Here is a 24,190-nt window from a genome sequence, read left to right on the forward strand (position 1 = left end):
TATTATTATTATTATTATTATTATTATTATTATTATTATTATTATTATTATTATTATTATTATTATTATTATTATTATTATTATTATTATTATGCTCTGCTTGCAGCCTTCACTTCTGCGCAGACGCTGTGCGCAGAAGACTACATTTCCCATGGGCCCTAGCGGCAGAAAATCACAAGATCCATCATGGGACTGTGTAGCTCCACTTTTTAACAGTAGCGTCTGTGTTTGGGGTTTCGGGTGATAATTTCTAAAAACATGGCAGTGGACACTATCCCCCCAGACTGGGAGTTTGACCGTTTTGACGACGGTTCACAAAGTAAGTTTATTTCTGGCATTCAGGGAAAAACGGGGACGGAGAGAAGTCTTTGCGTCCAGTGTGTTAGCTTTCGATGTTAGCAACAAAAAAAAAGGCTTCGCTGCTGGGCTTCTTCTGCTAATTAAAAGAAGGGAAAAACTGATAGTTATTTAAAATAAATCGTTATCAAATGAGCATGTTTAGAGCTGTGTTGCGTTTAGTTAAAGCTTACGTCCTAGAGATGAGTTAACACGTAGTATGTCGTAAAAGTGAAAGCTAGCTTCGTTAGCTAACTCTCAGTTTTTGACATTTTGGATTTTGACAGTGACAGCAGCACAAATATCCAGATGTCATCTAACTACCGTCTGTTTTTGCTGATACCTCAATTAGTTTTCTAACAACAGCTTAATTAAGCATTTCAGCTCATTGTAGCATCTCTCCTTTGTAGCATGACATGTAAACATAGCAGTAGTGGAGTTTAAACCACCTTTAATTTCTTTATAATTTGCTTTCAAAGGAAAACTTAGAAATCCCACTTTTCTGGCTGCTTAAATGCAAAATATAAAGAAAGAAAGGATATGACTCAAGACTTTTTTCACAGTACTGCATAACAACAATAATAATAATAACATTACTGTGTAGTTTATTACAACTATTAGAATCACAAGAATCTTTGTTTTCACACAGTACATTTTGTAGCTGTATTTGATTTACGTAGACGTAATTAAATGCGGCATACAAAGACGTGTGTAGGAGTAAAAGCTCACAAATTGGAATAAAAAGTGCTTTCCATAAACGGCAACAGAGCAGATCAAGTACGTTTTGAGTTGAACATAATCAAATGTGGTGCTCTGAAACCTGTGTTTATTAAACCTGACAGGAATACACACAGAGGTTCAGCTGAAGAACTACAGCCGGTTCCTGGAGGAGTACACTTCCCAGCTGAAGGGCATCGAAGAAGCTCTGGACGACTCCATAGGAGATGTTTGGGACTTCACGCTGGACCCCATCGCACTGAAAGTAAAACGTCTCAACCGAGTAGCTGCACATCTGCCTGAAAATCAACACAAATCAAACGTTTATTTGCCTCCTAATGCTTTCTTCTCTCTCCCAGCTTCTCCCTTATGAACAGTCGTCTTTATTAGAGCTCATTAAAACAGACAATAAGGTAAGTAAATACAAACTGGTCGTTTTCTAAGCCGAACAAGTTATTTATTTGATACTGAGCACCTTTGTTGTGTGCAGGTCCTGAACAAAGTCATCACCGTTTATGCTGCTCTCTGCAGTGAAGTGAAAAAGCTCAAGTATGAGGTAAGCGCAGTCAGAACGGTGTGATCGGGTTGGTTTGGTAATATCTGCGCTCTGCGGGACGCTCATTCATAAGATTTTCTTCTTCAGGCGGAAACCAAGTTCTACAATGGCTTGTTGTACTATGGAGAGGGAGGTAGAGTGTCAGCTCTGTCTCTTTACACTTATAGTGACTTTGCTTTTAGCATCACAAAGCATTTGTTACTTTATTGAAGGAAATAAGATGTTTGCTTTGTGTTACAGTGTGTGAAACCAGCGTTGTTGAGGGGGAGTCACAGATCCAAATGGGCAGATTCATTTCATTCCTGCAGGTGGGTAATACTGTAAATGATTTCCTCCATTCAGCGTTGGTACAGTGGTTTTACTCATTGCTTCCCTTTGATAGGAGCTGTCCTGCTTTGTTTCAAGATGTTATGAAGTGGTGGTGAGCATTGTCCATCAGCTAGCTGCCCTCTACAGCAGCAACAAGTAAGAGCCGTGAGCTGAAAACTGTTCTGTTACAGAGTCAGCAGAAAGGTCTTAACAGGACCGGATTAAATACAAACCTTGATGAGAGAAATATGAAGCCAGACAAAACGAGTTATAAACTAAAGTCAGCAGTCTGAACACCTCAGCAGAAATCTGTGTCATTTTAAGACTTTTGTAATCATTGAACATTTTAAATTAATAATTAAGTTAATTCAGAACCATAAAAACAGAACAAACATAAGCCTGCACTACTCTGTTTTAATAAATTGGCTAGTATAAAGTTCTGATATAATTTTGTTAGATTTAAGTTCTGCTTCTGCTTTGAACATGCATTTCTTTTATTTTTCTTTCTGTTCTTTCACAAAACAGAACTTGCTAATCTTTTTATTTCTTATTTTAGGAGCGCGACAAAAATCATTGAGTCATCAGGCGTCCATTTCCAAGTGAGTATTTTTTTTTCTTTTTTTAAGATTTGATGAACTTTTGAAAGACATTTATCTAACTGTATTTACTCGACCCTCTCTTGCCTGTGCTGCGTTTCCTCTGCAGGTGGTGTACGAACACCTGGGGGAGTTGTTGGTGGTGCTGATTACACTTGATGAAATTATGGAAAATCACGGCACACTAAAAGATCATTGGAAGATGTATAAAAGGTCAGTATATGCACACCTGTTCTGGCAAGTGAACTAAGCAAAAACTAACTTTAGTTTCTTATTGGTAAAGGAATTTTGGGCTGCATATTGTAAGATAAAAAAATGTTTGTATTTGAAGAAATTCATTTACTTTATGGTGCTTTTATGACTCAGGAAAATGTCTTGGTGCTTGTATATAATCTAACAAGCAAAGAGGAAACTAAACAGAACAAAATGTTTAAATAAATGAAAAGTTCTGAAGTCGTATGGATCTGATGAATAATTCTGAAGCTGAGTTGTTGTTGACAGTGGGACTTTTTAGGAATAATGATCCAAAAAACAAAAAAACAATCAAACTTCTGTTCTGTTGTAGACAAACAAAGACCTCTTTGTAACTCCACACTCTCCAGTTTTGAATTGTAAAAGCTCTCCTGATAAGAAGTCAAACATCTTCAGCTACAGAATAGAAGTCCAGTTGTTCTGTTTTTAATTTTATATCATTTTTTGGGATCTGCCATGCCCTGGTTAACTCGTAATTTACACCAGCAAACAGTGTGACAGCAGGTAATTAGGTGAATATAATGTGACGTAACGCTGCTCAGGCTTATTTTGTGATTGACGCAGCATTTTGTAACTTATGATGACCACAGCGGGTCCAATCAGCTCTAAAAACAATCAGAGCAAACATTAAACTAAAGAGAACTTCACCACTGGTCGTTCTGGTACTCCAGTGATTAATAAAAAAAACAACGAAATGGGCATTTTTAATTGAGCAACACATTTGTTATTTTACTTTACTAAACCTCGGATAAGAATAATCCAAAAACATGTTTAACTGCAATCAAAGACCTTTTATCATCTGGTACCAGGGACACAACAGAAATGTCCCGGTTTCTCTGGAAAATAGCGCCATGTAAACTGAGCCTTAGTCTCTGGAAAAACTTTGCCCCATATTAGAGTCAGTGTCCCTGAAGATAGTGTCTGTTTATAACATGGCAGAGCCCAAGACAATATCACACTGTTCCAGTTTGAATATTATTGTTCCTTTGTACAGCCAAGGCGGCAGCTAAAGCTTGTTAACATACTTATTTGTGGAGACAAAGGTCTCTTCATGTGTATGTGAACTATGTTTTGTTACTAATGTTGGATGACCCTGAGAGGGACAAACATCCGAGAAATGCATGAATGTCAGGGGCGTCAGATTGAGGATTTGTTTTTTCTGAACTGTTCAGTCGTGTGTCAGTGTGAACTGTCTTCAAGCAATTGTATGAATTTTAATAAATTCTCAGTATAGCTGTCAGTAATGAATCCTGTTTTAATTATCAATCAAAAGTCGGTCATAATTTCCGTTTGGCGCTTTTTGAGTTAGGGTGAAAACATGTTTTGTCAGAATTAAAGTATATGTCAACAAGTTGGTCTACCATGAAGAGCAGTTCAACCAGTGTTTTTTATTACTTACTTTGAGGTGATATATATATGTATTTTATATTTAGGTTATTAAAGTCTGTACATCATAACCCTGGAAAATTTTCCATCTCTGAAGAGAAGCTGAAACCATTCGAGAAGCTCCTGCTGAAGCTGGAGGGACAGCTGCTGGACGGCATGATCCTGCAGGTGATTTCCTTTTCTTTCGTGCCGCTGCAGCAGCTCGACTCCCCCGAGCAGCCGTAACTTTGTGATGTTTGACAGGCCTGTGTGGAGCAGAGGTTTGACGATCCAGGGGAGGGAGTTGCTGTCTCCAAAAACAGTGTTTTTGCTGAGGAGTTTGCCTTCAACATCCGGAGCATATTCACAAATGTGGAGTCGAAAATTGGTCAGTTTCTTATCGTTGTAAAGGTCATTTTTTCCATCCCCTGCTCAAGTTCTTGTTGATTTATTGCTATCCTCTTTTCTTTTGTTTAGGCGAACCTTCAGAAATTGACCAGAGAGATAAATACGCTTCAGTCTGTGCTCTCTTTGTCCTCCACTTTCACATATTTAGGAGTGTCGACAAAAAACTCTACAAGGCGTTGCTCGACGTCTGCAAAAAGGTAGATTTGTGTGTGTGGATGAAACGTTATACGATGTTACTCATTCCAAATATTTCATGGCTGAAGTTCATAATCATTATGTCATATTGTGTTTATTATTAAAATAACATTTTATATTTGTGGATTTAAACGTGTCATGGCTACTTGCAGATAAGAATGTTTCATTTTGATTGCTGGAGTAAAAGGGCTCTCCGTCTGGCTCCTTCTCTTGTCAAATCTCTAGTCTGCCTGTTTGTCACAAGATTATGCAAAGTTAAGAACGACTTGTCACAACATTTTCACTAAACGTCAAACATGATACAAGGAACAAGTGATTAAATCAAGGTTATGATCCGGATCAAACTATTTTTTTAATCACTTTGTAGCATTTATGGAGGTTTTCACTCTCTGACTGCTTCTAATTTAAGTATTTAGTCCAGCATTATTTCATTTGCAGTGTTCAAAGCTGTTTGTTTTAGAACATAAATGAATACTAAATAAACCTGAGCTCACTGTTTTTCTCACGCTCGGATATTCTTGTGTTCACGTTCTCTCCCAGGTTCCTGCTGTCACTCTGGTTGCGAACATCATCTGGTTTCCTGACACCTTCCTCGGCGCTAAAGTCCCGGCCGCAGCGAAGATGATGGACAAAAAGAGCCTTCAGGCAATCAGAGCGCAGAGAGACGCCTACCTGCAGCAACGAGCTCAGACATTAACAAAGTCAGCTCATCAGAAATATAACCACATTTGTTCCATTAAAATGTGTGTTTTTGAGAATTCATTAAGTATTTTTTTTCTCTTCAGGGATGTTCAGTCATACTACGTTTTTGTAACGTCCTGGATGATGAAAATGGAGTCCATCCTGTCCAAGGAGCATAAAAGCGACAAGCTGGAAGAAGCCCTTAACAGCAGATGTAATGTGTTCGTACAGGTAAGCGGTGAAAGGTTGTATCAAAGTGGGCTTTATTGGTACAAGTCTTTATGTTGCACCAACCAGACTCCTTCTCACCATCACACCATGCCCAACTTGTCCAATAACAAAACAGTTCAAATAAACAACAATGCAGATGGTATTCAAATTTTCTGCTTTTCTCTATATTTTAATTACAGTTCCACTTTTCAGATCTGAAAAACAAACCCTGAGCTGAACTTTTATATCCTTTATTTCCACTTTTGAACGCACTGTTGCAAAAAAAAAGAGATTGAATGTGAGAAGATTTTGAGCAATCATTTCCATGAAAAACGAGTTTACAGTTGAGTTGCTTATAGCACTCGTTCTGAAAGCCAGGGAACCTTTATCTCTCTAAAACACAAGTTTAGTAGTAAAAGGTGTAAAACCAACTTTTATGGTTATAGACAGGTCACAAACCCTAAAGAGGAAGTCATAAAATTAAAACAAAATCGAAACTAGACATGTTTGAGGTCGTCACAGGTAATATAACCGATCAGAGATTTCCTGACAAAGTTCTAGTGTTCCTCCCACAGCAAACGTATCTTATACATTATCATTGCACCTGTGACATAATGTTTTTTTTATCTTACACAGTTTTAAATGTTCGTGTGGCTCAGTTTTACACTCCTTTCACTGCTCCACAAACTTTCAAATGCCTGCGTTTCCAAAAAGCTCATGTTTACCATGAGCTCATGTTAGCCATTCACACTAATGCATGCTGAGGGACAATTTAAGAGTCACCAATGAATCTTACATGTCTGGAATTCCACATGTGCACAGGGAGAACATGCAAACTGCAGCCAGAACGGCTCCAGGCTGAGAGGAGATCCTTTGTCCTTATTGCTGGGAGAAGGACACACACACACACACACCCCTAACCTTTTTCCTTCTACATTCTTTTTCCTTCTGCATGCATTGAATATCCTAAAACATCTTTATATTGATTGTTTTTATTTCTCAGAGTGTTACTCTTGTTTCAGTTGATAAAATCAGTTTATGGAAGTTAATGTGGAAAACCTATGGACACTTGGGAGCTTTCTTCCTCACATGGCTTTACTTTTATAATCACCCCCACCCCACGGAAGACCAGGAGGCAACAATGTTTTTGCCCGTGTCTTTGTCTATTTTGGTTTATCTAGTGTTAGCAAATATATCACGAACCACTGAAAATATTTTAAGTGTAATAATTAAACTCAAAATCTTTTCAGTGGTTCGTGATATATTTGCTAACCCAAAAGTTAATCAGTTGTAGAAGCACACTCACTGATTTCTGAAAGTGTAATAATTAAACTCTCAGAAATCAGTGAGTGTGCTTCTACAACTGATTAACTTTTGGGGTCAACCCGGTTCAGGCAGCTGACTCAGTCATTTTTACAGATATTGAGCTAAGAGTGTGGTGTGGTGGTAGCTGGAAGGCATCCCCAAACACATGCTCTGAGCACTAACACATCTTGCAAGATCTCACAGTATGAGGCCGTGCGGGGCGTCGTTTACAAGGTTTGACCAAAAGAACTGCAACTCTGTCATTTCTCATCATAAGATGATCTTAGTTTAAAACTCTGGAATGAAAAGCAGCGGGAGGTATGCTAGGAATGCTAAGCCTTTAACAGTTCTTCTGTGCTCACAGGGCATCCTGTACTCCTATAGCATCAGCACCATCATCAAGACCACCATGAACATGTACATGTCGATGCAGCGGCCCATGACCAAGACCTCTGTTAAAGCACTTTGTCGACTGGTTGAGTTGCTCAAGGTGTGTGTCCACTTAATTTTTCCATTTACCGGTTGTTAAAGTGAACCCAGTAAGGTCCAGTTATGCCTCGTGACTCTTCCCTCAGGCTGTGGAGCACACGTTTCACCGGCGGTCGATGGTTGTAGCAGACTCAGTTTCTCACATCACTCTGCAGCTTCAGTCTCAGGCCCTTAACTCCATCGGCACAGCCAAGGTAAACACAGGTCCAGTCGCTTGGTTTGAGGTGGTGGTGTTATACCGGTTGTTCTACAGAACATGTCTGTGTTTTTGTGTCCTGTCTTTGAAGAAAAGGGTGATCTCTGACAAGAAGTACAGCGAGCAGCGGCTGGATGTGCTGTCGTCTTTGGTGCTGGCAGAAAACGCTCTGAGTGGACCGAGCACAAAAGAGCGCCGCCTGGTGGTGTCTCTGGCTCTGTGTGTCGGAACTCAGCTGGTATGTTGGGGGAAGTCATTTAACATCACACACACACACTTGGCTGCTTCTCTTTAATTAAAGTGCATTATTTTATTTATTTATTTTTTTAGAAAACCTTCCGAGATGAGGAGCTGCTTCCCCTGCAGCTGGTGCTGAAGAAGCTGGATTTGATTAGTGAGCTGAGTGAAAGGTGGGACGTTTTTGTGTGAAACTCTCAGTCAGAACATCAAATGCAGTGGAGAAACTCTCCACAGTCCAACATAACTGTTTATTGCATTGGTAAATATAGAAGCAGTGTGTTGGTTGGAGTTCTTTATGTTAGAGGCGTCTGGCTTTGTGCACATTAAACCTGGTCTTGAATGTAAAACTGCCGTGCACATCTTCCCATTTATCTTAACAATTAGTTGAGTGCTTCTTTTGCCTGTTCATTGTATGCTTAAGTGACTAAAGACAGTTTTTTTTCTTGTTTTAGGGTTAAGCTGCAGTGTGACTGTAGTTTCCTTTACTGGCACCGAGCTGTTTTTCCCATTTACCTGGATGATGTGTATGACAACGCTGTAGACGCAGCACGAATGCACGTAAGCACGCAGACTGGATGTTTATAACACGCCGGACACCCGAGATGTGATGCTAATCTGTCTTTGACTGGTTTTAACTCCACCTCCTTCTCTTTTTGTCTGTTTTGTAATGACTGTCCTGCTGTTCTACGCCTCTGACTCTTGCCTGTGATTGGCCGGAGCAGTACATGTTCAGTGCACTAAGGGACAGTGTGCCATCCATGCTGCAAGCCAAACACTTGGAGTCGTGCAACCAGCTGCTGGAGAGCTACGAAAAAGAGATTATGGATGTTTTCAATGAGGTGAGAAACACAAGTGGGGAAAAGAAAGAAAGAAGTCAGACTCTGCAGAGGACTGATGCCCCAGTCACAAGCCCCTTTCCCTTGTTTACACATCCCAAATACTTTTTGTCACCTAAACTACATCATTGCTATGATATTAACGTTTCAGATTCACCTTAAGATTGAGCTTAAGTATGCAATATGACAGAAGTAAAGGAGTATAATAGTGCTCAGTATCAGCTCAACTCCACTGATGGTCGTTTTGAAGCTTTTAACCCTTTAAACACAGACGTCTCAGAGGCAGGCTCTGTGTTTTTGTTTCCCCCCCATAGTGTCTTTTGCTGTGTGTAAGTAGGTCTCCTTGTGACAAATTGTTAGAAAGCCCAGATGTATTTGTAATATGTTTGACGCAGGGCATTTTACAATCCAGCGTCCACAGCAGGTACAACTGTGGGAGAATACAGGGTTAAAAGTTTTGTTATTTCTCTGTGAATGAATACCAGATACAGAGGGGAATGTGAAGGAAGATTAATAGGTTTGTTATTTCCGAGCAAACACGCTCGCCTGTACAAAACCAGTCCGGTTATGGTAATGTTTACAGCAGCTCAGGAAACATTGGCCAGCCGCCTGGGGCGAGCTGACCCTGTAAGCATTCACAGAACTCCTGGAAAGGTTGGCAGAAAAGGGTCAGAAGGCTGAGGCAAATCATAAGATGAGCGGGGATTGGAGGGGATTCCCACAAACACACCAGTGTAATGACTTTTGTTTACATGCTCCCTGTCGGCATCAGTAGTCGGGATTCTTGGGATTTTTGTGAAAGAGTACGCAGAGGTGCTCTGAATAAAAGTTCCCCCATGTTGGCCAGAAAGAAGAACCGGTGTCTGCATCATTATTTTGTTAAAGCTATTTTGTTTTCACTGAACTATTCTCCCCAACAATCAGCCTTCTGATGTTAATGGAAGTTGTTTCCCAGTTGTTTCGTGTCCCAATGGTGGGATTCAAATGTATCCTGAAACTGTCTGCAAGCTGTGCTTAGAGCTGTCTGCTTGTGATTACATCATCCAGGCTGCGTGTTGAGTCTGAATGGAGCCACGTACGTTTGTTTTGGTTCTGTGACTACCTCCTCTTGTTTGCTCAGAGGCGTGTCAGTGACAGATCAGCTTCAGCCCCATCATTTGACACAATGAAGAGGGAAAAGGGCTCCGTTTGAAAGCTGTATGAAAGGGATTCATAACAGTTAAATAAAAAGATCCATTTTTCCACCCATGGTAGGAGGGAACTCTTCTGGTTGAAACATTTGAATGAATACCAAAAGGATGTGATTTCCTCTAGTGAGGGTAAAGAATAAATGTTATTCACATGTAAGAAGCAACCACGGTATTCCTCTTTTGGAAACCTCTGTTTTCATTTTCTTGTAATGTTTTTTTTTTTTCCAGCACCTCCTCGACAAGCTGTGTAAGGAGATTGAGAAGGACCTGCGTCTCTCCGTCCACACCCACCTGAAGCTCGACGACAGGAATCCCTTCAGGGTTGGCATGAAGGACCTGGCCCACTTCTTTTCTGTCAAACCCATCCGATTCTTCAACCGCTTCATTCACATCAAAGGTGCTAAAAAAACCAAACTGGTCATGCATGTTTACTTGGAAGACTTTATATATAGTCCCGTTGGCTGTTTTACAGCACAAGTCACAATCATTTAGTCAAACATTAATTTCTTCATCCCTTCATCGGCAGCTCCTGGGATTTATTGAAGTATTGATGCAAATACACCCACATAACTTCTGGACAACCATTCAGCGTTTTTAAAAAGGACATAAACTGCTAGTATCATACCCCTTGAACCTTCATCGCTACATAGACTTCAGTACTTTGAGTCCGTGGGCTCCTCTGATTTGGCTACCACACATGAAGTTGTTCTGACTTTTGGCTTGATCATAATTTACTCAAACTGGGTTTACTTTTTTATGCTAGAGAAGTGTACAGTTTGATTGTAATTGACGTAATGGTTTGGTTTATTTTTTGTACATTTTGCAGCTTATGTGACCCACTACCTGGACAAAACATTTTACAACCTCACCACGGTGGCACTGCATGACTGGGCCACCTACAGCGAGATGAGAAACCTCGCGACGCAGCGTTACGGACTCACGATGACCGAGGCACACCTGCCCAGCCAGACACTGGAGCAGGTCGGGATGGTCGCACCTCAGACACGTCAGAGGGTGGGGGGGATTTCAATAATCTGAAGCCTAATTGTTTACTCTGTTCTCGTCAGGGTCTGGATGTTCTGGAGATCATGAGAAACATTCACGTTTTTGTTTCACGTTACCTCTACAACCTCAACAACCAGGTGAGACTCGGTCGCACTTCATTCTGCACTGTGCCCAGCTCGCTCTGAAGCTGACGCTCCTCAACAGATCTTCATCGAGAAGGCCAGTAACAACAAGCATCTGAACACCATCAACATCCGGCACGTCGCAAACTCGATCCGGACGCACGGCACGGGCATTATGAACACCACTGTGAGTTGATCAGAACTGCTGCTCTGTCCGCTGTGGACGAACAAAGAGCAACACGGCTCCTCTCCTCTTTCTGCAGGTCAACTTCACCTACCAGTTCCTGCGGAAAAAATTTTACATCTTCAGTCAGTTTATGTATGACGAACACATCAAGTCTCGACTCATAAAGGACATTCGGTTCTTCAGGGAAACAAAAGACCAGTCTGATCAGAAGGTAATGGTTTTACTTTTCAGATTCAATCATTTTATGAAAAATGGATGGTTGAACTCTGAGCTTGTAAACTTATAGTGTTTGGTTGTTTTGTGTTTTTTTGTTGTAGTACCCGTTTGAGCGTGCAGAGAAGTTTAACCGAGGGATCCGAAAGCTGGGCCTCACCCCTGATGGACAGAGCTACCTGGATCAGTTCAGACAGCTCATCAGCCAGATCGGTGAGAAAATCCTGCCTGACTTTTAAACTCAGAGGTTTATCGGCAGGGCGCGACAGCACCGTTTTTATCCTGTTTGCTTCCAGGCAACGCCATGGGCTACGTGAGGATGATCCGTTCTGGGGGCCTCCACTGCTGCAGCAGCGCAATCAGGTAAAAGATCCATCCAGGAGCGGGTAGTGGGGTTTTATTTCAGTGTAACTTGTAGGCTGACAGGGAAAGAAAATATGTTTCCTAATATTAGATTCAGACGATCTTTCATTGAAGTCTTTCTTGTCAGATCTCAGTGAGCTTTCTCTCCATCATCTACAGATTTGTCCCAGACCTGGAGGACATAGTCAACTTTGAGGAGCTAGTGAAGGAGGAAGGACTGTCGGAGGAAACCCAGAGGGCTGCTAGGTAGAAAACATAAAATAAGGGATGCACATGATTGTGTTCAGACCCTTATTTCTGTGCTCTGACTGACTGGTCTGATCTATTTATTCATGCTTGCATCCATGCAGACTATTTTAAATCCAGCATGAGCTCAATTGTTTTTCTTTTAAAGGTTATTGATATTGTTTGCCTGTAGAGGGCGCCAAAGCCTAATAAATAGAAAGCATTTTCTCTTGTCTACACTTTCTTTACAATTGTTGTGTTTTTCTTCTTAGTATTCTGGATTCAGTGTTGAGTGATCTGACCAGCAACTCTGCAGAGGGCACGGAGTACTTCAAGATGCTGGTGGCTGTGTTTGCGCCCGAGTTTCGCAGCGCAAAGAACATGCACCTGAGGAACTTCTATATGATCGTGCCCCCTCTGGTCTGTGCTGCGTCGTGTTCTGTTTTGGCTTTTTCACCGATCGTTCTCCGTACGTTTAGATTCGTTTAACGCACGACCAATCTCACTCACAGACTGTGAATTTTGTGGAGCACTCCATCAGCTGCAAAGAGAAGCTAAACAAGAAGAACAAGACCGGAGCTGCGTTCACAGACGATGGCTTTGCAATGGGTGAGCGCGCGCACACACACACACACACACACACACACACACTAAAGAACCATTCTGAACTCCTTATTTCTGGGTCAGTCAATGATTTTGTTTCATTACCTTGTAGGTGTGGCATACATTCTGAAGCTGCTGGACCAGTACCTGGAGTTTGACTCTCTGCACTGGTTCCAAGCGGTCCGGGATAAGTACAGGAAGGAGCTGAGCGCGGTGGTGAAGGAGCAGCATGTGCAGTCCGCCGGTCAAGATGAAAAGCTGCTTCAGACTATGAATCTCACCCAGAAGAGGCTGGATGTCTACCTGCAGGTACGGCGGTCCACTTCTCCTGTTTTAGGTCAGCTTTGACGGGAAAAAAAACTGTTCATGTTTGAAGATTTCTTAGATTTCAGATGTGGAGTTGTAAAATAAAAACAGCGTCCAGTTTGTAAGTTTTCCTTGAAATTGTTGCTCAGATTTTTTTGTCTGCTTTTTCATGACAGGAGTTTGAGCTGCTTTACTTCTCATTAAGCAGCGCGAGGATCTTCTTCAGAGCTGACAAGACGGCAGCCGAGGAAACTCTGGAGAAGAAGGATAAAGGTTAGAGGATAAGTTGGTCTTTAGTAGTCTTATAACTAGTTTCAGAGGATTCCTTAGCAGTCTGGAATTTGCTTTTAGTTTTTTTGAAGGTATAAGAAAATAAGATATGGGAAACTATCTGTGTTTTAAAAAATAAATAGCTGAAACAGCAGTTATTTCCTAATTTATTGAATAGATTAGTGTGCAAGTCTTTAATCAGCCCTAATGCTGTTATACTTCTGTTCCAAAATCTGGCTATTTGGAGGGAAAATGTTGAGAAACGAGGAACGATTCAAAGGTGTTTGCGCAGTCATAGTTTTTGTTGTGAACCCCACAAAACTTAAATATGTTTCATAGAAATACTAATCATTTGCTAAATGTTGTAATTAATGTTCTTTATTTTACTCTGTATCACTTAATCACCTAAATTAAAGGTACTCACTGCAAAGTCATGAAGTAAGAAACAAAATCTGCACATTTTTCTCAAACGGCTGGTTGGAGTCCTTAAAATTAAACTTTGTTCCACCCACTATTACGACCGTACAGCCTTTTTGATGATTAACTGATGATGATTAACTCCTGATTAACTCGTATCTTATTGTTGTCGTGTCCACCAGAAGCAGCTGGGAAAGCGGGCGTTTCGTGTGAAGGGTCCACGGGTTCTGATCCGTCCTCCAAGTGAGCCGGCCTGCGAGATCAGCAGAACTCCTGCAGGGTAAAGGCAGCCTGCAGCTGAAGCAACATTACTGAATATTACTGTGGTGACTGTAAGAGTCAGAGAACTATTAGTGGATGTTTTTAGATCCCACAACAATCATTTTCACAGAATCCTGTGCGCTCTGAGTGCTACCACAGGAAGTCTTAGTGTTTCCTTTTACAGAAACTGCAGCTAATGCTATTAACGGTCTGAATTTGTTGCATTTACACAAACGGCTGCCTTTTGTAAAGAGTCGCTGCTGTGAAAAGATTAAATGTAAAATCATTTGTTTGGTTTAATTCATTTTCCTACAGCGTCTTCTTTTTTTTTTCCAGTAATCAGAGAGGCGATCGTTGTGGACATTTTTGTTTTAAATCATTTCTCTTGACTTTCTGCTGTAATAATAAATGATCAGATGTTCCCGATTTTAACTAAAAGCTCTGTTTTAAGGACCTCTGAATGTTTACGTCAGCTGGAAGTGCTTTTTCTTTGAACATTTTATACATTTGTATGAATGAATGTGCCTTACAGAAACTGCGTCTTTTGATAATTTTACAAACTTTCCTTCCTAACACTCAAGCTGGAGTGTTGTTTTTCCTGCTGCATCGGCGGTTTATGTTTTGATCATTTGAGTTTTATGAACGTGTGGTACATCTAAAGCATCATTCCATTAAATAACTTCAATGTTAAACAGCGTTCAAGTCTTTTTAAATCTCAATCTGTGGATATTTAATGACTGGAGTTAAAGTTTTGTATCGAAAGTCTTTCCTAAAGCTCTGAAAGGACAGGTTCGCAAATGTTTAATGTTCAGTTTGTGAAGATTAAATCGTTTAATTTTAAAGCTAAATCTAAAAGAACTTTACCTTTGTGGAAGTACGATTATACTTGGATTAATACAGATTAATAGAGTTTCTGAATATGTATAATGAACGAGACACAGCGGTTCAGGAAAGCCTTTTCTGCTTTAATACAAAGAAAAGTTAACATCAAAAGATACAAGATTGGTTCCAGTTTTTTTTTAATCAAACTGAATTTTTTTCCATTTCTCTATGAAATGTTATTGTTCAGTCTAAATTGAAATACATCCCATTTTTTTTGCTTTAGATTTGTAATTCTAGGGATGATTTCCACAATTTCTCTTTTCTTTTCAAAGGGTCAGAATCAGGCCTTTCCCGTAATAACATTTTATTTGTATTTTTTTTTTTTGTAATGTAAATGCCCCCAGTGCCAAACGACACCCAGCAGATCCAGAAAACTTCTGTCACATCCACGTATCTCATCTATGCTCACCTCATAAAAACCGAGGTACAAGGCAGGGCTTTTTTTTTTCCAAAATAGATGTCATATATATATACATAGATATATATATATATAGCAATCATATATACACAGTCATACATACATGTACTAATTTGTGATGCAAAAAACAAAAAAAAAAAAAGTATGTTTCTTACAAAATTGTAACAAAGACTGGAAAGTGTTTTGTTTGCTCTTGAGCAAAGTTGGTAATTGTTCCGCCTCTGCGAGGATTCCTCCACAACAATGGAAACCAAAGTAGCTCCCAGATTTTTGTCCATGTTTTGTCGGCTCGAGAGTCACAAACAGAGACAAAAAGTTTGAGACGGGGAAAGAAAAATAAAAGAAAACGTCTGGTAGTGCAAATACAGAAGTTGGGAGGAAATGATCGATGAGATGAGACAAACGGATCCAGAACAAATGATGAGGGGAGGAAAAAAAAACACCATCAAGGAGTGTTCATATAATAAAGCACAAACAAATTTTGTGTTCTTTTATTACTAAATATAGTGCAACAATAAACATTGCATTTCTTTCACCCCTTCACTTGTGTCTGAAAATGCTAACTTTTCCACCTTTTTGTGTTCTGAACACTTGCTGTAAAGTAAGAGGTGGGAGAAAGCAGGCTTCAGATTCAGAGACGTAAACATAACACAGACCCTGGCTCGAAAAAAAAAAAAAAAAAAAAAAAGAAACGGAATAAAAACGGAACAAGTGTTTTGGGTAGAATGTAAATTCAGAAAAGGCAGGACAGTTTAATGGTGATCACAACCCCTGCGGTTTAACAGCCAAATCCTCGAGGAATAAAAACCAAGCTGTGAGTCCCGGAGAGCAGCGCCGTGTGCAGGAACCGCTGCCGCCTTCGGACCGGTGGGGCCTTAGAAGGCCTGCTGGGCTGGGTTGTAGTTGAACGTTGTTGGCACGTGGGGCCTCTCTTCCAGCTTGTCGTACTCCAGGTGAAATTCCTTGAAGACGCGGGCAGAGTTTTAAAACGTGACTTTCAAAAAAAAAAAAAACTCACAACCAGAGTCGGTGAACGCATTGCAGGAGTCTTACCTTGGCAACTTTCCTCCAGTTAAGACAGTCAAAAAAGTAGTAGGTGCCCCTCTCGTAGGTGTTGGTCTTGAGTGTGGGCTCCATGCCAGGTGCTCGTGTTATCCAAACCCGCTCCTCTTTGTGGTACCTCCAATCCCGGTTAAAGCTGGACCAACAGAAAATAAATAAATAGTTAAAGAAAAATAGCTGAGGCTGACCGCTTTAAACCTAATATCATCTCAGTCACTTCTTTCTGACTCTGGAGGGACGCCCCAGACTGACACCAAGTACTGGATCAGGTTCCTGATCATAGAAATGAATCCGGAACGAGATCCCGGAGTGATCCAGAACTCCTGATCAGCAGAGTGGCTCGATGTATCAGTAAACAGCTAATTATCAATACAGCTGAACACTTCATAGGTCAAATCATTTTATTTGTATATCCTTAACAACTGCACAAAACATAAAAACTAAACTAACACTAATTCCAATGAATCAGTGGGAAACAAAGGAGCCAGCAGCATTTTTCTGTGTGGTGCTGTGTTCAGTGTCATTACGGCACAAAATGTTGCGTTTAATGTCATTTGTGTTGCAATCTTACACACACTGTCAAGAAATAAAAAATCTTTTTTGACACTACAATATCGCTCTATTTGAAAACAAAGTTCATGTTGTGCTTCAGTTTGCTTTCTTGTTAATCCTGAAAACCTTGTTGCCAAATTTTAAAAAAAAAACAAACCTTCAGACATCAGCATCTTTTTTTTTCTGACTGCACTGCAGAGCTACTAAACAGTCGAGCAACGAGCCACTGATATTAAAAACTGAGTCCACGCTTCACTGTTTAACTTACAGCTCCACCGCCGCCAGGATCTGTAGTAGATCGCCGCCGTTCATGTAGTACAAGTAGAACAACAGGTCTTCTCCGTATCGAGCCAACTTGATTGCCGCCAACTGGAGACGAGACGAGTTAGTTTTACACCTAATCGTACGAAATGCTCCTTGTGAGACTGTCGAGGCTCATAAATACCTTGTCTCTTATGTGGATGTTGGTTAAATACTCTGATGGAACATGGAAATCTGGAGGAGTAGAGAGAAGTCATGAAGCTAAACGGTTTCACTTCTTTCAAAAAACTCACAGCCTTTCTCTTACCGATGTCTTGAGGTCGGCACGGCGCTGAGGCCCAAGGAGAGGCGAACTTGGGGTACAAGTTTCTGTCAAAGAGGAAAGTAGTAGCTTTTTTGAAATCAGCAGCAAAATGTTTTCAACACAATGCAAAACAAAAATCAACACTAATAATTTTAAAAAGTGAAAGAATTTTGAAAATGTTGTGTTTTTGACTGATAACTGGTAACATTAGGCACACAAGTAAGAATTTCATTGTACTTTGGACACTATACTAAGGTTTGAAAAGGCGTATTTTAGGGGGATAATCAAGGTTTTGGACAAAATATTTCAATAACTTTCCAACATTTTTATTTTCTTTTTAATTAGTTAGCTTAGTTAAATATAATCAATGTTTAAAACTGACTCCCAGCAGAGGCCACAGGAATGAAACTTTGGATTTGAGGGCTATAAAGAAACAAAATGCACTTTTCTGCATATTGGCTGATAAAGTGATGCTTCTGCTGCGTGCAGGAATGACTTTCTGTTCTGGGATTTGTGGCAGCACTGAAAAAAGGCAGACAGTATCTACTCTGTTTAATTAAAACAACAAAAATTCATTAATGTGATTCACTAAAGCTTTTTAATGACCGAGTTTATCGGTTCTGCTTTTTTATGTGATGCTAGTTATGCTACAAAAGAAAAATTTGATTTCTTTTTTATAAAACATTGATGCAACTTTACATCTATGAATGTTCCTGCTTACTTTTTCTCCCCTGTCGGGGTTACACAGTACTGGCAGTGTGTAAAAACCAGAGAAAAGCCTTGAGGCTGAGTTTAGGGATTTGGATTTACAATATAATTGCTTCAAAACACTAAAAAGTTAATTCCAGATGTAAAGGTGTCCATATGTGAAAGAAGCACCACAATGCGACTTATACAAGATATTTGCAGTCTATGTGGAGAGCTAATAAAAACAAGCACATACTCATATAATTCACTTATAGGAATAAAACTAACAACTGTGTTCATTTCATGTCAAATAACATTTAAACCCATCACGACTGAATGCAACATATTGTTTTTTTCTTATTATTCTCTGCTCTTTCCTCGTGGAGATAAGACTTGCTCTGCGCACCTGACAGCAGGAGTGTTTACAGTAAAATGGCTCTCTTACTCTGGTGAATTCAGGTTGAGTCCCAGTGTTGTGAGGTCACTTCCTAGTGCCAGATGGACCATCCCCGGATCAGTTTCGGCAGCTCGGATAAACGTCAGCAGGCCGATCATGCCGAATTGGTCTGTCACCATTCCGGAGGGAATGTTCATCACCCGACCTGCGGCGGAAGAACGACGCGGATTCAACAAACCTCAGATCTGCTGCGGGGCTGTGCTCGACAGCAAATACTTACTGTGGAACCACATCTTTATTTCTAGACTGTGATTTGTGCACACATCGGAGAGCAAACAAGCCAATCACATTTTCTTTAAAATGATCTTCACGAACCAAAAAAAACAAAAAGTTTCATATTGAATATTAATCTTTTGGTCTCCTCACAGTAACTTATCCAATATTTATCAAACTCCAAATACAGGGTAGAGAGCCCAACTGCCTCACCCAAGTTGTGCGATTAAGAAGGGATGTCTCAGAGGAATTGGAGCGATACGATTGGCTGTGAAGTCTCACCATCTGGCAACACCTGGATCCCTTTCTTCTGGTTGTTGTTCTGTGCCGACGCCGTCTTGTCTCCGGGGAATTTTGGCCCATCTGTGCTGGATGTGCTCTTGCTTGTGGAGTTCAAGTTCTGAACGGGAAACAAAACAAAAAAATGAATAATTTTCACTCACAGAAACGTGCAATTTGAGAATCCTGATTTTTTTTGATTGATACCCTTGATGCAGACACAAGGATGAGCTGTTGGGCCATCGGTGGCTCCTACTCACAGTTTTACTGTCATCGTTGTTCAGTGTGGGGTCCTTATAGTTTGGCCCAGGCAGTGCAGGAAAGTCCTCATTATGGATGGAGAAATCTTGTGTCTGTTCAGTCGAGGGTTTTGTCACCATGCCAACTTAAGGATTTCCCAAAACAAAAAAGCAAAAATATATAGGAAAACTGTAGCATTAGTAAATGTTCTCAGTGGTGCTGGGATCTGCATTCAAATAAATCCTTTAAGGTTTTCACTGGGCTGCAACTAGATGGAGAACGGAGTGTCTCGCGACATTCATGAGGCTCTCAGTTTCCTCACTTGAGTTGCAGAGGATCGCAGTCTCGTCTCTTGGATTTTGAACATTTAATACTCAAGTTGTGTGACTCTCAAAACAGTCACAAGGTCATTGCAGGTGTCTCAAACCTAAATTCTGCCGCAGGCGTCTTCAACTCGTCTCAACAGTGCTAGAGTTGTATTCTGATACCTCCGACGGAAAACATGCCCAGGTCTAAAAACCACGCAGATGATAAATAATAACTGCTGAAAAACTGGTCCAAATCTGCCTCTCTTCATTTCAAAAACGTACTCCAGTAGATTAAATGATAAATGTGGAGGCTGCCAAAGCGGGCCGAAGAAGGGATGATGCAGGGTGAGAATACTGCGGTGAACGCAAAAAAAAAAAAGAGCCAAGATTGTCAAAAACGAGGCTGCACGGCTCGAAGGTCACATTTGTTCAGTGAGACTGCAACGGAAAAGTTGTTTTTCCGCAATTCTGAGTCGCCACCAGTCTCCAACAGCCCAGTGAGACACTACCTTTGCAGATATTACATACTAGATAAAGAGATGAAAACAAAACGCTGGTGGCCTACCGTACGGAGCCCGTCCAGCCAGCGGGTTGGGCAGCGGTGTTGGATTTCCGGTCCCTTCTCTCCGACTCCTGTCTGCTAAAGCAGGGAAATCTGACAGATCCAGTCCCATTACATTGTCACTCCCATCTGCAATAACAGCGTAATACATTATCCTTTACCTTGTGTTTGTTTACCAGTGTGACAAATGTAAGGTTGGTACGACAGTATTATTACACAGGGAACTGTGATGAAATTACATACACATTTTTTGGCTAAATTTAAGGGCTGTTGATTCTAAAAACCTCTAACTACATATTTAAAAACATACTTTCAGCACCAGGTAAAATATTAATGAACATGTGTTTTTGAAAACTAGACACACTGCATTCTTCTGAGGGTAACCCCACCAACCTGTGCCGTTGAAGATGTTGCTTGATAACGAGTTGTTCATTCCAAAAGCCTGATTACGGTTCATACCAAATCCCGACATGCTGCAGAGAAGAGCAGCAAACAGAGGGTTTCTTAAGACGAGAATCAAACGTTTTCATATTTGTTTTAGGGAATGTAAAGTTTTACAGCAGATCACGAGGATAAATCAGAAATCCCTACCTGCTTATGGTGCAGGGCTGACGTGCTGGTTGCTGTTTGGGCATACAGATGATGCTGGGTGAGCTGCGGTTGGGGCTTCCTAGCCCTGAGCTGCTCATACTACTGGTCCTGCTGCTTATCCCGAGGCCTTGACCAACCTGAGAGTGATTCAGTATGTTCCTCGAATTCACCGATAGCGTCCCCCTGCAAAACCGTCATCACCTCAGCCTCAGCGGATCTCCCGTTTCACTTACCATTTTTATTTCACTTTAGCAAGACAAAACGAAGTTCCAAAAACAGCAACAACAGACCCACCTGCTCGGCGATGAAGACGTATGGAGGGACATGGTGGGGACACCTGTCGTCGGGGTGATATGACTTGGTAGCTGCGTCCCTTGCGTTAGATTTCGGTTTATCTGAGGTGTACTGTTACCCATGCTTCTAATGGGGAAACCGATCGCACCTGCAGGAAACAACAAACGACAAGAAAGACGGGTTAAAAATCATAAGATCGTCTTCAACTCACACATTTAACAGTTTTGGTGATAACCGTCTTTCTAAAAAACAGAGCATGAATTTATCTACTAATGGTAGCATATGAAAACTGACCATCCGTGGTAAGAATAAAATAAACACTCACTTTGTGGACCGTACAAACTTGGACCGAGCTGCGACAGCTGACCAGACGACGACGGTGACGGAGAGGAAAGCATCTGAAATGTAAGATTTAATAACAAGGTAGAGTAAATAATAAGACAAATGCCTGAATAATGCCGATATGAGGATGAAACTTACATCTTTGTCCGATCTATGTGGGAACATAGACGGCTGGTTGTAGTACATGTCGTCGGTGAAGTCATTATCGATTACCTCGACAAAGTCTGGAAATTTCTTTCTAGCACCAAACATGCCTTTCGTCACCTGAAGAGAGCGATAACTCTAATAAAGGGGAAAAATAAAATAGATGAGAGATCAAGAAAGAAATGATGACGTGCTGTAACCAACATTTTTATCCATTTTAATTAAATACACACTTATTTTGCAAGCCTCTTTACTTAAGTTTCAAACTGTTTGTCATAAACTCACCTAAAAAACTGGGAACAAATCAAGTCTTTGTGACAAAAAGTGACTAAAGATCCAGTTTAAAATTGGTTATTTATTGTCTACGATGTGCAGACACACCACTGGTTCATCTCTTGAGTTTAAGAGCCTTTTTTATGTCCAAATGGTTCACAGATCACAGACAGGTAGCTCAACAAACAAGAAAACATTCTTCTGAAAATGATTTTGTACTGGAGTGAAAACAGCTGGACTAAGATAAGCACCCAATATTCAAAGAAAAACTTTGAAAGACTTTTAGAAAGCTTTGAGAAATATTATCACAGTAAAGGGACTGTAAAACTATCTAAATCACTGAAAGCAAATTCAGGAATCATTTAAGAGTTTTGCAGAATACTTTGAACAGTGTTGATAAAAGTTTTAAGAAGACATATTAGGGACAAAGATGACAGGATAGTTGATCAAATTAATGTTAGTACAAACAAATAATAAAGTAGATGAAACCCCAGCTGGTAATTACTTTTCATATTGAGGGTTAGTGTGACTTAATCTCTGAATTTGACACTGCTAGTGAGTAAAAACAGCAGCGATGCTAACAGGTTAGCCAGAACACTAACGTTAAGAGGCTAACGTTAGCATGCTAGGTGCTAGGTGCGATAGCTTCATAATGAGCCACCATAACGGTGAGGGGAATAAATCAGCTTTTCAGCTACAAACCACTACGACTTAGCGATTAAGCCGCAGTCGGTATCTGGCTGTGATGAGCCCCCTCCGTCCCCTTATTTCCCCAGTCAGCTGTCCGTTTTCTCGGCTAACTTTACGCTGCGCTTGCGAGCTGCAGAGCAGCAGCAGCAAACCGCTGATGCTAAAGGCTAACGACCCGCTGCGAGTCGAAGCGGAACAAAAGCCCAACGAAAAGGTCCAGCCGAGGGGTTACATCTCCAACAACCCATTCGACGCGAGCGTTAATAAGTAAAACACCCTCACCGCATCAATTTCCCTTCGCTTCGTTAGATCCAAGATGGCTGTGTGTACTTCCAGTCGAAAGAAGTGAAGCCTTTGCCCTCTGACCTTCCAACCCCGCTGACCACTTCCGTACACAAACCTGCAGCCTGCGCGCGCCGTGCGGGACTTAACTGCTTCTTCTCCGGGGCGTCCGGAGCAAAACAACAGGCTGGCTTGTGTCTAAAAAATTGTACATTACAATATTATTGATTTTGCAGTGAGGATAATGCACAACTCCTGCCATAACGCCCTGCTGTGCTGCAAAAATACTTCACAAAAAGTAAAATACCATAATAATTAGGGAAGCATTGAACAAACATAATCAGATTGGTTATGAGATGATTATTGGGAAATATCTCACCTTGTTTTGCATCATACTTTTATGAAAGTTTTACTAACGGTAAAAATATATATATCAATAATTGGAAAATAAAGCTCATTTCATGTGCATCTTGACTCATGGATCAATGCGATAAGGTGCTGAACCTGTCACACTTTGGGTTTAAAAGTTGCTCAGATCTTTACAGTTGCCCGGTCTTTCTGCTTTATAGCACATTGACTTCAAACACATAAACAAGGTCAGGTTTAGCAATACCTGCATATATTTCAACTGGCACTCCTTGTTTCTCCTCCTCTTCTTCTCTCAGTCCCTTCCTTCAGATATTTCCAGATCCAGAGTAAAAACATAAATGAACTCACCAGATGGCCTTTATTCTTTAATCTATTGACAGTTTTGATGAATATGTGAGAACAAATCTGACTATTGGTGTTTCCACCTGGACACTTAATATGCTACTTTTCTTCAGCAGGTTGTGTATTTGTTCGATATCCTTGATATCGAGCGTCATTTTCACCCAGCAGTTTGTAACAACACTGCAGCTGCACATTTGGTTTCCTTACTAAGAAAACTTTTTTTGCCAACTAGTAGCACTTTTGCCCAATGAGTAGGAGCAGAAGTCATTAGTCAACCATTTTGCCGTACTAGTAGCTCCAAAGTCCCAATTATTTAAAGACACGATATAACCACTGGACCAAACTAGTCACTGACTGTGTTGGACAAGTTAACTAGTAAGCACCAATAATCCTTGCATTAAAACTAGTCAACACATATTATGCCCACTAGTTGACTAGCACGACCTAAAGAAATGTCAGCTAGTCAACTAATACGCCTAAAAGTTTACTAATTAACTAGCAAGCTCCAAAGCATTCACTCGTCAACTAGTGCAGCTCATTTTGACCTTAATAGTTAACTAGTTAACATTTTATAGCTCCACTAGTTAGCTAGTTAGGACATAGAAGTGTCAGCTTGTCGAAAGGTAAACACTAAAATGCTCACCATTTGACTAGTGCATACATTTGACAGTCACGAGAGAACTAGTTAAACATTTAGACAGCAAATACAAATACATATCATTAGGACCTGGGGACTAGTTGGTACTTCTGTTGTTTGTAAATAAAAACAAAAGCATTTTAGCTAG

At 40.6% G+C, this 24,190-nt stretch overlaps 2 protein-coding genes across 2 annotated transcripts; one reads left to right on the forward strand and one right to left on the reverse strand.

Annotated features, from left to right (window-relative positions):
* The first annotated feature begins 164 nt into the window (after positions 1-164).
* Positions 165-14,545, forward strand: washc4 (WASH complex subunit 4). Its single transcript, XM_017419081.3, has 33 exons — positions 165-319; positions 1,179-1,318; positions 1,413-1,466; positions 1,544-1,609; positions 1,697-1,742; positions 1,850-1,917; positions 1,992-2,074; positions 2,475-2,517; positions 2,624-2,727; positions 4,200-4,320; positions 4,396-4,519; positions 4,609-4,736; positions 5,275-5,435; positions 5,520-5,646; positions 7,295-7,420; positions 7,506-7,613; positions 7,707-7,853; positions 7,946-8,025; positions 8,308-8,413; positions 8,578-8,694; positions 10,110-10,278; positions 10,708-10,862; positions 10,949-11,023; positions 11,091-11,195; positions 11,272-11,406; positions 11,513-11,621; positions 11,705-11,771; positions 11,931-12,017; positions 12,269-12,416; positions 12,509-12,605; positions 12,712-12,908; positions 13,082-13,178; positions 13,775-14,545. Exons 1-33 carry the CDS (start codon positions 259-261, stop codon positions 13,837-13,839), a joined length of 3,516 nt encoding a protein of 1,171 aa, XP_017274570.1. The 5' UTR covers positions 165-258; the 3' UTR covers positions 13,840-14,545.
* A 252-nt stretch (positions 14,546-14,797) lies between these two features.
* Positions 14,798-22,821, reverse strand: cnot2 (CCR4-NOT transcription complex, subunit 2). The gene is made up of 15 exons (XM_017418856.2): positions 22,695-22,821; positions 21,444-21,587; positions 21,289-21,361; positions 20,964-21,111; positions 20,670-20,852; positions 20,472-20,551; positions 20,082-20,207; positions 19,229-19,353; positions 18,972-19,089; positions 18,465-18,621; positions 17,336-17,397; positions 17,213-17,262; positions 17,036-17,136; positions 16,207-16,351; positions 14,798-16,115 (listed from the first exon to the last, which is right to left on the reverse strand). Exons 2-15 carry the CDS (start codon positions 21,555-21,557, stop codon positions 16,029-16,031), a joined length of 1,569 nt encoding a protein of 522 aa, XP_017274345.1. The 5' UTR covers positions 21,558-21,587; positions 22,695-22,821; the 3' UTR covers positions 14,798-16,028.
* Positions 22,822-24,190: the final 1,369 nt, after the last annotated feature.

Source organism: Kryptolebias marmoratus, linkage group LG11 (genome assembly GCF_001649575.2).
Source record: "Kryptolebias marmoratus isolate JLee-2015 linkage group LG11, ASM164957v2, whole genome shotgun sequence".
In the NCBI taxonomy this organism is placed as follows: Eukaryota; Metazoa; Chordata; class Actinopteri; order Cyprinodontiformes; family Rivulidae; genus Kryptolebias; species Kryptolebias marmoratus.